The sequence below is a fragment of the Drosophila montana genome, unplaced genomic scaffold, assembly GCF_035044405.1.
Source record: "Drosophila montana isolate Dmon_TW-CO22-7 unplaced genomic scaffold, ASM3504440v1 contig_2747_1, whole genome shotgun sequence".
NCBI lineage: Eukaryota > Metazoa > Arthropoda > Insecta > Diptera > Drosophilidae > Drosophila > Drosophila montana.
In genome coordinates, this window is record NW_026997619.1 from 599,761 (window position 1) to 615,558 (window position 15,798).

Sequence of the window (15,798 nt, forward strand, 5' to 3'; positions counted from 1 at the left end):
GAAAAGGTAATAGTAACATAAATTAGTGCCTCAGTCACGGAACAGTTTTATATATATATGGATTATATATTTTACAGCTAAATTACAATTAAGAACATGCGACGCCTTCTACTTTGTCCAGGACACCTTGGGTATATCGAAGTGCTCGGTGAGTGTGTCCAGATGTTCATTGAATTTCTCTACGCGCTGTTTGTGCGTCGTCTGCGCCTTGTCCATAATGCGTTTGTTGCGCATCTTCTCCTGCTGTTTCTTGGTGGCCAGCTCCGCTTTGGTTAGCTTCCGCTCGTAGCCGCTGGTCGAGGCTGCTGCAGGTCCGGTTACAGTTTCCGTCATTTGTTGTTCGACGAACGCTCTCTGCAGTGCATCCTTCTCCTTTTCCTTGTCCTTGTTCTTGTGTTTCTTCTTTTTTTTCTTCAGTTCGGTATCGCTTTTGAGTTTTAGTTTGCCTTTGGCAGCATATGCATATGCGTCGGACATTGTTTTTATTCTTTTTTCTATAAAAATGCAATTGATTTGTTTTTCGTTGGTGACGAGGGCTGACAAACGTCTCAGTGTCCAGGGCTGAAAATGTTGTTTTGATTTCGATAGTTTTCCACTATCGATACCTACATGCATCGCTAGATTTACCGTATTTTTTTGTGAGTAATAAACCGGTATAAAGAAATATAAAACTCAATAAATATTTCGTGTTTAATATTGGAAAAATCTATAAAGTGCTAACAATATACATTAAGTAAAAGCCGCAAGTAACAGTGAAAGCCGAAAATCAAGTTGTTTCTATTGTCTTGCATTGCAACGTGACGATTTTTCTCTTTGCAACTTTCGCTCTTTGCGGCCACCCACGCGTCGGAGGTCCGTGTAAAAAAAGCTCGCATGCTTACTGCAAATGTAGTTGTGCGCGGTTAGGCTGTCGTGTACTTGTTAGCATTCAGTTGAATCCCAACGAGCGACGGAACAACATCTCGTGTGTTGTGCACACGCTCTCAAGGCGCGTTTGTAAATATTTAAAAAATTTATTCATAAATTGCTAAAACTCAACATTTTACCGAAGCAGTTGTATAAAAAAATTAAATCTGTGCTGATCGTTTGTGTCAAGTGCAAAAAGTTCCAAAAAGATTCAAACCAAAATTAAAAAAAAAATTATAATATTCAAAAAATAATACAAAATTTCAATCGTAAAAAAAAACGGTAAAGTGCGAAGGTGAAAATTCTGCCCACACTCTGGCAGTCTCTCAAAAACTAACGGTTTAGACATTAGGTGAAAAAGCTCGCTCACCTCGCACATGCGTGTGTGTGCGTGTGCGTGTAACTGTCGATGACTGTATGTGTGTGTATGTGTGCGTTGGTTTTAGCATCCTGTAGCAAGTTCTTCACTCAAGGATAACAGTCGTAAAAGCACAACAATGTAATGAAAATATCAGAAAATATCATCATCATCGTCAAGCAAAAGTATTACATTTTTATGTGCTTGTTCCGAGGATACATGTACATTTGCCACTGTGCGTGTGTGTGTGTGTGTGTTTGTGTGTATGTCCTCTCAATGGTGCCTTTTTCTTACGGCTTTAGTCCCTAATGTTGCCAGCTCACAAATTTTCATGTCATTTGCTTTTTATTCGTCAACCAGCGAATTTGCATGTTTGAAATTTACGGTTTCAGTTGCGATATTCGAACATTGTAACCAGCAACCGTTACACAAGCTGCGAGATCTAACGGTCTACAAGCTCAGTCGCATAGCATGTAACAGGTAACCAATACAAGTGCATAACGCTCTCTTTCGCTCTCTTGGCCACTCTTGGCTCTCTCTGCCTGCAAAAAAGGCTTAAAAAAGAAAACACGTCGTTCACATCAACAGCGACTTTCAATGTCATAAAATAATGTTAAGTTCGCATTAAAAACAAAAATCTGTTGTTGAGATTTCTCTGACAGGCTTAGGTGGCACATCAAAAAGTTTTTATATATACCATTTGCATTTAAGTGGGATATTTTTGTGGCATCAGGTTTTTTTGAGTGCCCCTCAGTTATTCCGACTAATAATCGACAAGGTTGCAGATTCGGTCGGAATCTTAATCGAAGGTCGTATTCAGGGCTACTTTATAACTTTTGCTGGATAGTTTTGTCAATACAGTGAAAGCTCTTCGAGGTGGACAACTACGGTTCCGTGTTCTAGGTTTTGCAAGGAATACCCTAAAAGAGGTGATTATAAAGAAAATAAATAAATAAATGAAAAAATAAAAACAAAATTTTTAGAAGCCTTTCCGTTTTGTATTAACTGTCCAATATTTCAAGATGTATTCTTGCCAGTTTATTCTGAACTCCAAATAAGACGTCTAGTATAAAATAGAGTCATATGAATAATACTTTCATCGAAAACCTAAGGAAATATTAAGTTCTTACTAAAAATATGATAAAGGAGTTGTCTGCGTAAGGAAGCTTTATGTTAATAAAGCTTGTACTTTATAGATAGATAGAAATAGTTGTTGCTCTACCCTTAAAAATAACGCTTTTAAGACTGTTTTGCGTCTTACGTTGCTTGACGCTTGTAATTCTCAACAAGTTCAAGCTACGAAAGGCAGGTGCCTGAAAGAGTTTGAGAGACTAGCTAAATATTAATGTAAGAATAAATTATTTTCGTGACATGAAGATCTCGCTAAATGTGTTGCCTAAGTGGCCCACTAATGCAAAGTTTATTCAGCCTCGAATCTTAAGTAGACTAACAAGTAGACATAAAACTATTTCAAAGGCTTTTTGCGGCAACTAAACTATGTTCTTTGAGTCAATTTTGCCAAACTTTAGAGTCTTGCTCCAAGCCAAAATATACTGAAGCGCACAATTTTACATTTCTATGGGAAAAGTCGCCACACTCAAAATGCTTGTGGTGCAAATAACCATTTGCCACATGTGTTGCAAGGCTTTCGCTTTTGCTGCCTTTAGTTCTTATTTATTTTTTATTTATGGCAAAATATGTGTTGAAAACCCGGAAAAGTTAGTGAGTGAAACGAACGAACTTTTTCATTACAAGTCGACCCTAAAATGCCTGTCGCCAGCAAAATCGATTTGCACACTTGATGTCCGTGCTGCTCTCTGAAGTTTTGTGTCAGATGAATTTTGAATAATTCAATGGATGCTGCTAAATGTTTTATTCAACACGTCGCAACCGCACACACGCACACGCACAGAGATTGATTTAAAATTCGCAAAATGTTGGTGCAAAAGAGCTGCGGTTGCAGATGCGTTATTGAAATGCCATTAGCGCGATTTCAATGGGAAACGCATACGCGGCGTATGCGCAATCTGTCGAATAGCATTTATCCTTGGCCAGCGAAATGCAGTTGTCTGCTGTTGTTGTGCGAGGGCAAATATTAACATAAATGTGTGCATTGTTCAACAAATGTTTGTTTTGTATGCAACAGACAGCACACCCGCACATACACACACACCCGAACACACACACACACCCACACACACACTAAACATAACAATAAAAAGTAATCAGCGCATAATAAAAATGCCTAATTGCAGTTTGAAGTGAAATATCAGTTCGGTTGAGTTGATTTCTGTTTTCGGGTCTAATTGAAAAGCGTTCAACAAAGGGAATATATTGAAAAGCCAATGTACCTGCTTCCCATTGCCCTTTTCATGCTAATCAACAATTGCAACAGTTTTGTGGCCAGGCCAAGCGTAAGTCAGCATTTTACGCGGTATTATCATCTGTGAATCATTGGCGCAGCAGTTTCTAGTTGGCGGTGCTCTATGAAGGTGAGTTCACTTTGTTTACAATTACAAATTTACCTTTTAATGACATAAAATTAAATTATAATGAATTTATTGGAATTCAAATGTAAGCGCTCTAGCCGAAAACTCAATTTGCCAGCCAGAGGGCTGGATTTGGCAAAAGCTGTATCCCATGAAAAATTATTGTTGTAACTAACGCCTGAAAAAAAGAAAGCGTGCTCTGGTGGAAGTACCCGACCAGGGGATACTCTGTACTTTCTTCCAACCAACACCAAATGCACCTCGCGCTACAGGTGGGTGAGGTGGGGAGAGTTTTGGGGTGGTAGCTATAAAATGAAAGATACTTGATCTGTATACACTATTCTAGAAGCTACATGTCAAATTTGGTGACTCTAGCCCTTAAAACCTACGAGATTTGCTCAAAAAACAGGATTTCGATATCGATTTTGATCGATTGCTTCGAAATGGGGTAAGTTATCGATAATCAGAAACAACTGCGCGAGCACTAGGACCTACATTTACGGTTTCAAGACTCGTAACTCTTATAGGTTTTGAGATTGACGAGATTGACATACGAACAGACAGACAGACAGACGGACGGACAGAGAGATGGACCCGGCTAGATCGACTCGGACATTGATGCTGACCAAGTATATATATACCTTATGGGGTGGATGACGCTTCCTTCTGTCTGTTACATTTATTTGCACAAAATCGTTATGCCCTGATTACGCATTTTCTATGAATAAGGTGTGTATTAAAAGTTTCATACAACCACTTATTTTTCACGCTTGCGAGTGAAATTACCCAAATCCGCATTGATATTTTTAAATACTTCAAAATGAGTAATATCTGTAAGGGCTTGAGCTGTGCATTGAAAATCAATTAGTCAGTCAGTCAATCAATCAATCGGGATAAATAGTTACATATCAGTTGAAATGTATGTAAATGTATTTACTTGAATTAATTATGGCGCCCAATGCCACTTTAAAACTCGTTAAACCAGCTGCATAAATTTCTCGTGCGCATTTGCCTAAATTGGAACCGCATTCAAGAATTGCGCGCATAATTTAAAATTGAAATGAATTCGACCGCAGCCAATAAATGCGCGTTTCATTCAGCGCACACTCTATAATTTTATTTTTATATTACTTTTAGCCACTTGCTGTGCTTTTTATAGCTGCATTTCGAATATATTGCAATTATTTACTAGCACGAATTGTACCACAGACGCGCCACAGTCTCTCGGTTCTGTTTAACCGAATGTTAATTATAATAATTGAAATCAAATTGATTTTCTGATGAAATACAAAAATACGTTTAAAATTGCAAAGATTCTTTCGGAGGAAGAGTCTTCCGACTGTGTTAACAGCTTTTGGAAAAACTGATTTTTGATTTTAAACTTATTTAAGCTTTAGTATTAAAGTGAATACTTAAATTATTAAATACATTTAAACATATCTACGGTCATTAAATTTCATATTAAAATATTATATTTTTATATAAAAATATATTTTTTTTTATTAAATTAATAAATGTAATTATTATCGTTATTTAAAAATTACAAATATATATAAATTCAAAATTTCTGAACAAATTAAGTTTCTAATTTTAATCTCGACTTGTCGTTATTCGACAAATCTTTTTCTTCTTTTCTTTTGCATCGATATATTGATACATAAATATTTGGAATATTTCGATCAGTTTCTTCCAATCTTCCAGTACAACGAAAGTAACCCAATTATTTAAAATAAGCTTATTGAACGCTGACTTTGTTAATTTATTGAATTGTATACACAGAAATGTTGTTATCCTTGCTTTACATCTTCTAACAGGGTATCACTTAGTCTAATACATTTCCACCCTCATCGTGTCTGAACAATTATAAATGGCTGTTTTCATTCAATTGTTTTTCCTCTAACCCAATAACGAGTACTCATTGTGGGCTGCGTGTTATTTTTATGAATCAATGAATATTTATGGACTATGTAATTTGTTTTTGCTGCTCGTAATTAGAATACGAATTTTCATTTTTTTCTTTTTGCCACAAAAATATGTTATTAACAGCTTTTGGTCAAATATTTGAATATTTATATTTCTATTTGATGAGCTAAGTCAATAAACTTTGTTTGGGGCGCAGCGCGAGCAAAATAGTTCATTAGTCAGCACTGGTTTGGGGCGCGGCACATAATGGGCGTGTAATGGACACTGTTTGCTATAATTAGCAGTAGACTTGCCCCCCTCCCCCACCCACCTTCTCTCTCTCGCTCTCTCTCTCTCTCTCTCTCTCTCTGTCTCGTAACTGGCCATTATAAGCCTCAACTGGTTATTGCCTAATTGCACTCACTGTAGCCTACTTTCGTGCGCGGCGGGACTAATCGCAGCTACTGTGGGATTATCAAATGGCATTTCAGTTTACATTTATAGAGCATTTAATTGATTTATTCATGGCCAAACCTTGAGAGCTACATTTAGCTAAACTGACAGCCTGCACTTGCCAATAATAATAATAATCGATTGTTAATATTTGCTTTATTCATTTAATTAACTTTGTCATTTCTTTGGAAATTCGTTTAGTTTAATATATTTTTCGACTTATTTAATTGGCATAAAAACGAATTCTATTGAGAAATGTTGATTTATTTTGTATGCCATTTTTATTGATGATATTTTAATAGTTTTATGCTTTTGTTGTAATATTTATTTGGCTTTTTTTTTGGCCATTTAATTGTCAACGAATTCATATAATTTTAGCTTGACCTTAAAGTTTGAATTATTCACATGAATGCGATATTATTTTGTTATTAAATATTTATTTTTAAAGCAAATGAATACAGGGCCCAAAAATGTGCTGCCCGGTTCTGGTAATTTACTTTACATATTTATGCGACGAACGAAACAAAGACAATAAAACTTACACACACACACGTGCACACATACAAACGCACGCACACACAAGCGAACACATTTGGAAGCATAAGAAAAGCAGGAAAAACTCAATTTAAAAAGGAAAAACTGTTGCCACTACTTTTGTGTATGCTGCGGAAAAACTCCAAAGAAAACAAAGAGAAGGACAATGCCAAGGAAAATACAACTTTTGCCAGATATGAGCAACTGATGAAATGCGTACAACGATTCAGAAATTACCCAAGAAATTGACAGGCTTAAATTGTAAAAAAACTTTACTTAAGCATAATTAACTATGCGGAAGTGTTGTCAAGTCGTTGGTCGGGAGAAAATAAGAAAATTTATGAAAGGAAAAACCCGTTGTGGCCGATAAGCTTGTATTCTGGAATTAAGAACAGCTTTTAATCGTATCGATTATTGCGTTACGTGGTTGAAACCGGAAACGGAAACTAGGGGGATAAGCTTGTTTTGCTTTCTTAATGAAATCATAACTTAATGAAACGATAACTTATCTTTTATATATAGAGCATTAATAGATTAACTTATCGAAATGCGCGGATTATTAAAACTAAGCATAAATATGTTAAAATGTATATGAAATCGTTAGGTAGTTGTTTTTTATACCCTTGTAGACGGTATTATAATTTTGCCGTGATATGTGTAACGCATAGAAGGAGACGTCTCCGACCTTATAAAGTTGTTCTAGATCAGCATCAACAGCCGAGTTGATATAGCCATAACCGACTGTCTTTTTCAATCCAAACTAGACTCTCAGTTTTAAAACTATCGTCTTGAATTGTCTTTCTGTTCCTGGCATTACATATGTTGGAATCAGCCGAATCGAACCACTATATCATGTAGCTCTTTTAGGAGTCCAAGTTATTTTCATTTACGAGCTTCTCTAATCACACATATCTGTAAATCCGTAAGGCAAATGACTACAAGGGTATTAAATCTTCGGCGTGCCAAAGATATCCTTTATTTCTCGTTAAGATTCATAATACTCTTATCGTAAAATTATTAACAATTTAAATGCCTCCGACAGCATTGCACTTAAAACGATAACATATTGAAATCGAATCACAGTCTTAAGTACTTATTTACGTTGCCAGGGACTATCCCAAATGTAAGCGGGTGTCCTTTATTATCATAAGTTTCTTTATATTTCTTATAACTTCTTATAACATGATCGATTATTTATTAAAATCGATTGACGGCTTACTTTTAACCTTGTTCTTGGCAATATCATAGCTTTATATTCCTTATAACTTTCATATACAGCTAAAAAATATTGCGTTGTAATCGATCAAAAATGAAAATCGAATTGCAACTTACTGTTAACCTTGTCAGGGACTAGCCCAAATATAAGCTTGTTTCTCTTGAAGGTAGCCTTTTTTTTATATATATTTTTTATTTTAACGAGCTCTTCTCGGCGACGCGGTCTGCTCTCGTTCATGAAATGAAGCATCTCGTGGGCGCAAATGCTAAAGAAAGTGCGACAAGGATTTCAATGCGTCTGTGTGTGTATGTGTGTTTGTGTGTGTGTGTGCTAGTGTTTGTGTGTGAATTACGACACAGTGTGGCGACCATTTTGAGTATTTTTTATACATATACATATATTTTTTTGGCACAAATAACTCGTGAAAAATTAATGAATAGGGCAAGTTAAAGTTTTTATTTCACGCCGAATAGCACGATTTTTGCTGCATATTTTAGGGCGCTACATTTGCACCTTTTTACATATGTATTATGCGTCTAAATTTGAATTTCTGCTTTTTTTTTTCAACAATTTTTTTTTCGGTTGTTTTTTATGATTACTTTTTGCGCGTGCCTTGGCAAAGTTTCGGCTCAGTTTATGTGTACCAACTCGTGCTCGAGCTGGCAGCCTTCTGACCAAGCCACCAGCATTACCTTCACCTTTTTGCACGCACACACACACAGATATACACACACAGATATACATACATATATATGTATACGCTGACTGGCACGAAAGGTCACCCAAAAGCAGTTGCCTGGCTGCCAATTTATAAATGTTGTGTGTCTGCATGAGTGTGTGTGTGAGTGAGTGTCTGGGTGTATGTGCGTGTGTTTTTTACTCATTCACACACACACACACACGTACTTGCAGGCTTAAACTTTTGCGGCACACTAAAATGGTAATATTCACTTTTTATGCTGAGGATGCTAAAAAAAAAACTTGCTGCGGTCTTTGCTCACATTTTTCTCTTCTGTAACGTTTTTTTTCTTTTCCTTTTTTTTTTTGGGTTTTTGGATACTTTGTAGTCGCTCTTTTCATGATTGAGGTTTGAGGGCAACAAACCAAAAAGTATATATTCTGACTATGCACTAAATATACCCTACGAAGTGCGGAGCATGATTGGGCATTATGTTTAGTGCATATTAGAAATATTTTTATAGCTATTTATCTGCGAATTTGAGTCCATATTGGCGTTAACTAAAAATAAACATGATAAATAAATAAATAAATAAAGCACATCAAAAATAAATAAATAACAATAAACAATAAATAATTAAAAATATATTATTAGTAAATTAAACCCATAATTAATATATAAAAGTAAATAAAAAAAAATAATAAATAAATACAAATTAAAATAAATAAATAATAAATCAAAAAATAATAAATGAAACTAAATAAAAATTAATAAACAATAAATAAATAACAAAGAACAATTGAAATAATAAAATAAAATAAATAATAAATAAATGAAACTTAATAATTAATGAATAAAAATAAATAGTTAGTAATTATAATTTATGTATAAGAAAGTCAGTAATAAATAAATAAAAAAAAATATAAAAATACATAATAAACAAATAAAAAAATATAATAATAAATACATAAAAATTATTAATTATTTAATAAAAAAACATATTGTATAAAGAAAATCATTAAATTAATAATATATGTAATATTATATTTATCAATAAATTCCACTTAGAAATAAAATTAAAAAAATATTAATAAATTCAACTTCAAAATAATATTAAAAAATAAACACGTTCGTGGCACGCAGCAAAGCGCGGCCCGCGTCCAACTCTAATTAAAGCTAATTTAAGATAGGGCCTTTTTTTATTATTTTGTTGTGTTTGCTACAAACAAATACCAATATATGCTAATCATTGCTAATTGTTTAAGCAAATGAGTGTTAATAGAATTTTCAGTTTAGTCGAATCAATTGGGCGTTGTGGGCAATTCATAAACAGTTTAACTTATGAACTCATCAAATCAAACAAGTTTCACGATGAGCCACTCGACAGACAAGTTATGCATAGATATGCCTATAAATTGCGCTTGACGCAAAGACGGCAGTCAGAAGCTTTCCGATTGTCAAGATGAAAGCTGGTATATTTCTAACTTTATTTGTGCTGGCTACCGTGCTAAGCACCGAGATCTTTGCGGCTGTATCGCAGGGCAGTTTCAAGAGCGACGGTGTGTAGCGCGATTTTTCAATTAAATATATCTATATAATATTTCTTGCATCTCAAAGCACATCCGGGCAAGTGTGTCTATGATGCCAACACCATATTGAGTAAGGGCGACACTAAGACCCTGCCCAACTGCCAGCTCCTCACTTGCAACGGAGACGGCGCAGCAACTATCGCAACGTAAGAGTTCGGGTCTTCCGTTTTTTCCATCTGTACTATAAATAGTTTCTATATATCTGCAGCTGTGGTGTTAAGGCAGTGCCACTCCCATGCAAATTGGGCGATGCAAAGTATCCCGATGCTGATTATCCCAAGTGTTGCATCAATGCGGTGCACTGTCCCACGGGAGATAGTGAAATCTAAGCAATTCTTTTGTTTCTGTCTGAAAAATATATAATATAATCGCTCTGAATGTTACGTGAGTTTTTGTGCTTCTTCTACAGTCTGTAAAGTATGTGATTATTCAGATTGGTATTCTCTTGTTATTATCCAAATCTCGCTTTTTAAGCATATCTCGAGCTTGAGAGCTTAAGCTTGAAATACCAAATTGTGTTTGTAGTATATTCGCATAGTATACACCAATATCTCCCAACAATTAAGAAAGAATTGCAGCGTAAAGTCTTGAGCCTTGGGATGTACGAACAATTCGCTGCCATTTGTAAGCCCTGAAAATTTCAAAAAAATCGGACCATAAACACCGAAGTTATTTGAGGAAGCATTTGCCATAGTATAGGGCTAAGGGAAGAAGAAGGTCAGTCATACGGCGTGCATCCTTATGTGTGTGTGTATATATGTGTGCTTTTGTATATGTATGCATGTTAAGAAATTAGAATGTTTGTAAGGGCGCTGGGCTCAGGGTATCTCCTAGTCAGGCACTCCCGACAAGAGCTCTTTTCTTATTTATTACAACAATTTCTTTTAATTAAATTTGCGCCACTTCCAGATAATTATTTTTTCTGCTTGATAAAAATTAGCATTTGTTTGTCTTAACAATATAACTTGAATGCTGGAACAGCTAACAATTGTTACTTTTATAATTATAGTTAATTTTCGAAATGTATATTGTTGTTAAGATGCGAGCTCAATTGACATAGGTCTTTGCCATTGGCTAATCAAACATTCGAAATCAAAATAGCTACTAATTAACGATGTGGTTTCTATTTGTCTGTTGACTTAAGCCCACGTAGGTTACCTGTACATGTTTTAGCCAGGTACACATGTATTTAGTTAAGGGCACACTTAATACAATTACAAACACACACGCTACACACACACAATCTCATAACTGGAACGACACCAGGTTCAATTAGTTTCAGTTAAATGCATTCGACACGGTCACCAAATCTATTTGAATTTGTGGCTTAAGTTACAACGTTTCTGCCGTGTGTGTGTGTGTGTGTGTGGCTAATACCGTGCTAGAGATGAGCAATAAAAAAAAACGATAGTCAAACAAAATTAGTTGAAATGATAAATTAATAATAGTTAATAAAATAAATATTTGATTTTTATTTTACTTCTACTTTCTTAAGCTCCTGTTAAAGCTAACAGCTAGTTTAACAAGTTGTTTAAATTAATTTGTATTGAGCATGTAATAAAAAACATTTTATTTTTATACTTCTGCAAAACTTTTATTTATTTATTCATTATTTGTTAGTTACATTTAGTACATTTTAAATACAGTTCGTTATTTTATTATAGTACAATATATTTTGGTTAGTTTTGTTGCCTGTCAAGCGAAGGAGTTAATAAATATTTGACATGAGGATAATATTTAACTTGTGTTCCGCTTTTTCGTGTGGCGTTGCCAACATTTAAATAAATTGTTGGCACTTTATGTTGATAGGGTTGCCAACCATGCTGAAAATTCGTAAAATGACATTATCAAAAGCTGAATAAAACAATATAAAAATCAATTTCTTATAAACTCTTATACATTTTAGCTGCAATGTGAAATGAGCTTTAAATTTAAATTTTAACTTTAAATTATTTACACAACTCTGAATATAACGCCTACGTAGCCTAAGAGGATTTCCATGTTGAATCTATGCTATATATATATGTTAAATAAATTATATTTAGTTTGGAATATTTCTAGGCGAAAATCTATTTTGCTTTGCGGGCTTAAATTGAATAGCAAATAAATGCAAAGGTCAAACAATGTTCAAAATGAGGTCAAATCGTAGCTGTAGAAGCGATTATCTACGGCACGCCGAATATTGAATACTCTTGCCGATTAGTGAGTTTAATTGGGAAGCTCGTAATTTCAAGAGCAAAACAGACGGATTTTCAGACAAAAACTCCATTTTTGATCGATTCTTTCTTTAAAACTATATCATATATATGACATATAGAGATTTCCTATGATATCGTAGGCTTTTGCGACTGAGATTTTGCCTTTATATAAGAAACATGCTAAAACTGATTCTTACCAAGATAGGTTGAAGAACAAAAATGTTGTTCATATTAGGCCATGATTATTTTGCACGTTCGTTCCTAGGCTGTCTGCTTCTATGTGTTACATACTCCACGACAAAAGTATAATACCCTTTAGAAGTGTTAAAAAAAAATGGCCTAAAACTGTGACGGTCATGCGAAACGTTTAACGCAGCGCCCGAGCTAAATTTGGTCAAGCGACGAACCACCAAAACACCAAACCACCCGCCACTACACACCCACACACACCGACGCACACCCACACACACCTACACCTACACACACACACGCACAGCTGGCAATTAGTGTTGTGTGTGCGGTTTCAGTTTCAGTTTCGACCCGGCTGCGCTTATCTTTCCGCTTGCAGTTGCTGCCCCAGCTCTGCGCTTATTGTTGTTGACGGCTTTTGGGGCTCCCCCTGAGAACGAAGCGAGGTAGGAGGAGAGAGGGAGGGAAGGGGGGGGGGGGGGCACAAAAATCGGCTCCATCATAACGACAAACGCTCAATAAATTCGTTTGGCAAAAGTATGTTACAAAAATAGTTGGCCTAAAACCTGGCCAAGGGGCCAAGCTCGTAAAAAATAATAAACAGAACGTCAGTTGACCACGCCAGGCCAAAATTAATAGAGTCGCCGGAGCACAGCGCTTGGAGCTCATAAACCAAGAAAATAGCCCATAATAAACTGACTGGGAGCACTTTGGAGCCATAAAGTAGGCAGCTATAAGTATGACATTCCAGCTAAGGTTGGCCGTAGCCTAACTTCTTGATAAAGTCAATTTACGATGTGCTTGGCTGGCATTTTCATGTCCTCCATGGTCAGTTCAAGTGCTGCCCCTTCTGTGTGTGTGTGTGTGTGTGCTTATTTGCAAATTAATTTGTAGTCAAACGGAAGAAATCAGCATTTTTTGAGTTTCTATATTTGACTTTTTTTCTTAGCACCTTTTTTTTTATGTCCTCCTGGTTCAGCTTATGGGCTTTAATTATCGGAAAGTTTTATGTAAGAACATTTTTTTCTATTCTATTTGTGGATGTGCTCGTAATTTGCAGCACTTTTGAATGTCTGCAGCACTTAAAGTCTCCTCCATGGTCACATTAAATGCTTTCTATACGCAAAGCTCTTTTTCTCAACTTGAAATTAAAAATATTTAAGACTTAGACTTCGGCGCTTTCAAGTCCTCCATGGTCACTTTAGGAGCTTGACCTAACTAAATGTCGTTTCTAATCTAATTTGAATCAAGCAAATGACTGAAGAGTTTTTTATACTTTTATTTTGAATATTTCTACTTATTGACAAATGTTACCTGCGTTATTTTGGTTGTCCTCCATGGTCACTTTATGTAGAAAACGTTCCTTAAAAATTGCTTGGAACTATGAAGTTGTGTATGATGTTTATATATGTAGGATGTTTGTTGTTGTTTCATTGTAATGAGCCCTTAAGAAATTCGTATGTCCTCCATGGTCACTTTATGTTGAAAACGTTCCTTAAAAACTGCTTTGATGCGTGAACTTGTGTATATATGAGATGTTTATCTGTAATGTTTGTTGTTTCATTTAAATGTGCCCTTGGTAATTCGTACTATGTCCTCCATGGTCACTTAAGGTGCATCATGAATCATGAAGTTGTGTTTATATGTGATGTTTATCTATGATGTTTGTTGTTGTTTCATTGTTATGTATTCCTGTGAATTCGTATGTCCTCCATGTTCAGTTTAGAGAGCAACATGAAGCTAAGTTCGAAGATGTTTGGCCTTTAGACTTTGTCTATAATGTGGTTTGTTGATGTTGTTTATGAAGCAATGTAAATTTAATCGCTAGATGACTGCGAAAAGGCGGCTAAAGTTTTGTTTTGTTTTGTTTTGTTTTATTTTTTTGGTGGGCGTTTTATTTTTAGCTGCTCGCTGTGTATTTAACGCAGTCAGCGCAGTCGCTAGAAAAACAAGCGCATAAAATATTGAAAATATTTATTCAATAGCTTTTGCGAGTGATTCACTTTACTTGACACAAACGATTTGGCGTTCGCAGCACTTGGGATAATCGGCCTCGGGGAATTTGGCTGCGCCCATCTTGCAGCCAGGGGGCGGGGCCTCAACGCCGCAGCTGTTAAATGCAAAATTGTTATTTAAATTAAGCTAGTTTAGTTAATTGCAATTGAGACTCACGTGTGTATTTCCGCCATGCTGTGCTCTGCACAAATAATGCGCGCACATTCCATATCGGGATATTTGGCACGCTCGCCCGGATTCAGTATGAGATTGGGCTTGATGAAGCACTTGCCGGGATGCGCCGGATCCTTGAATATGCCACGTGCAACAGCTGCCTCCGTGGGTGGCAGCAACATCGCCGCCAGCAGCAGCAGCAACAAAATTCCGTTCACAAATAGATTCATCTTAACGCGGCGCACTCGAAAATCGGACTGATTCAGAGAGAATACGAAATAGCAGCTGGCCGACTTTATGAGGCGGTGCTTCCAACCGGACAAGGGCAGGGGTCAAACAGGTTTCCGATTGCGTCAGTGTGCATAGTGGCTGCAATATATATAAAATTGTTAACAAATGCTAGTTGTGTGCAAATATGTGGATAGAGTTGGAATTTCCCCTTTCCCCTTTAACTAGAATATTAGTAATGTGTATATAAATGTGGAAAAAGATAAGATTAGCAATACATTAAACTCTACCTTAACATGTAAGATGACAAGTATATTAAATTAATATTCAAAAATGCCAATAACAAATTTAAATAAATAACAATATAAATTAATTAATTATAGAAATATTGTAAAATTATACAATTACATAAATTAATTAAAATGTAAACAATATAAGAAAATTCTTAGGCGATTTGGAAATAATTATATATTATTTATTTATTCGAATTAATATTTTTTATTAATGTTATTACTAAATTAAAATAAAGAATACTCACAGAAGAAGTCTACGATTTTCATCTTGATATTAATTTAATATTTTAAATATTTTCTTTGAGTTCCAAGAGGTTCCCCATTCTATTTTAATGTTTAGGTATATTTTTGTTTTTTATTAAAATTCATTATATTTTGATCTATATATATTATAATTTTGTCATGAAATGTAGTACGCATAGAAGCAGACATTTTCGATTCCATAAAGCATATATATTCTTGATCCACAGCCGAGTTAACATAACCATGTCCGTCCGTCTATCTGTGCCTATTTCTTTGCGAGTCTAGTCTTTCAGCTATAAAGCTATCGTCTTGAAAGGCAGTTCAGATGTCTCAACAGGCCGGATCGAACAAC

General features: G+C 35.3%; 4 protein-coding genes and 1 long non-coding RNA gene across 6 annotated transcripts in view; 2 read left to right on the top strand and 3 right to left on the bottom strand.

Annotated features, from left to right (window-relative positions):
- Positions 1-22: 22 nt before the first annotated feature.
- LOC135429949 (protein FAM32A) lies at positions 23-547 on the bottom strand. Its single transcript, XM_064684450.1, has one exon. The coding sequence runs from the start codon at positions 475-477 to the stop codon at positions 109-111; it is 369 nt and encodes a 122-aa protein (XP_064540520.1). The 5' UTR covers positions 478-547; the 3' UTR covers positions 23-108.
- Positions 548-1,176: 629 nt separating this feature from the next.
- LOC135429947 (uncharacterized) overlaps positions 1,177-15,798 on the top strand; it is a 59,217-nt gene continuing 44,595 nt past the window's right edge. For both annotated transcript variants that reach the window (XR_010436492.1, XM_064684448.1), the window contains exons 1-2: positions 1,177-1,405; positions 3,520-3,756. The gene's annotated coding sequence lies outside the window, so the exon portion shown is untranslated. The remainder of the gene's footprint in view (positions 1,406-3,519; positions 3,757-15,798) is intronic.
- Positions 9,956-10,509, top strand: LOC135429922 (uncharacterized). Its single transcript, XM_064684413.1, has 3 exons — positions 9,956-10,096; positions 10,155-10,272; positions 10,335-10,509. Exons 1-3 carry the CDS (start codon positions 10,000-10,002, stop codon positions 10,453-10,455), a joined length of 336 nt encoding a protein of 111 aa, XP_064540483.1. The 5' UTR covers positions 9,956-9,999; the 3' UTR covers positions 10,456-10,509.
- On the bottom strand, positions 11,831-14,126 carry LOC135429910 (uncharacterized). The gene is made up of 2 exons (XR_010436486.1): positions 13,828-14,126; positions 11,831-11,949 (listed from the first exon to the last, which is right to left on the bottom strand). It is a non-coding gene; the product is annotated as an uncharacterized LOC135429910 (long non-coding RNA).
- On the bottom strand, positions 14,471-14,943 carry LOC135429911 (uncharacterized). Its single transcript, XM_064684398.1, has 2 exons — positions 14,686-14,943; positions 14,471-14,623 (listed from the first exon to the last, which is right to left on the bottom strand). The coding sequence occupies exons 1-2, from the start codon at positions 14,910-14,912 to the stop codon at positions 14,518-14,520; spliced, it is 333 nt and encodes a 110-aa protein (XP_064540468.1). The 5' UTR covers positions 14,913-14,943; the 3' UTR covers positions 14,471-14,517.

What these genes read in the sequence shown, in the direction of transcription:
- LOC135429911 (XM_064684398.1), bottom strand. Translation starts at nt 14,912, where the DNA reads ATGAATCTATTTGTGAACGGAATTTTGTTGCTGCTGCTGCTGGCGGCG. An exon ending in AGCATGGCGGAAATACACAC is followed by an intron (nt 14,624 to 14,685) that starts GTGAGTCTCAAT and finishes TGCATTTAACAG; the next exon opens with CTGCGGCGTTGAGGCCCCGC.
- LOC135429949 (XM_064684450.1), bottom strand. Translation starts at nt 477, where the DNA reads ATGTCCGACGCATATGCATATGCTGCCAAAGGCAAACTAAAACTCAAA.
- LOC135429922 (XM_064684413.1), top strand. Translation starts at nt 10,000, where the DNA reads ATGAAAGCTGGTATATTTCTAACTTTATTTGTGCTGGCTACCGTGCTA. An exon ending in GGGCAGTTTCAAGAGCGACG is followed by an intron (nt 10,097 to 10,154) that starts GTGTGTAGCGCG and finishes TGCATCTCAAAG; the next exon opens with CACATCCGGGCAAGTGTGTC. An exon ending in GGCGCAGCAACTATCGCAAC is followed by an intron (nt 10,273 to 10,334) that starts GTAAGAGTTCGG and finishes ATATATCTGCAG; the next exon opens with CTGTGGTGTTAAGGCAGTGC.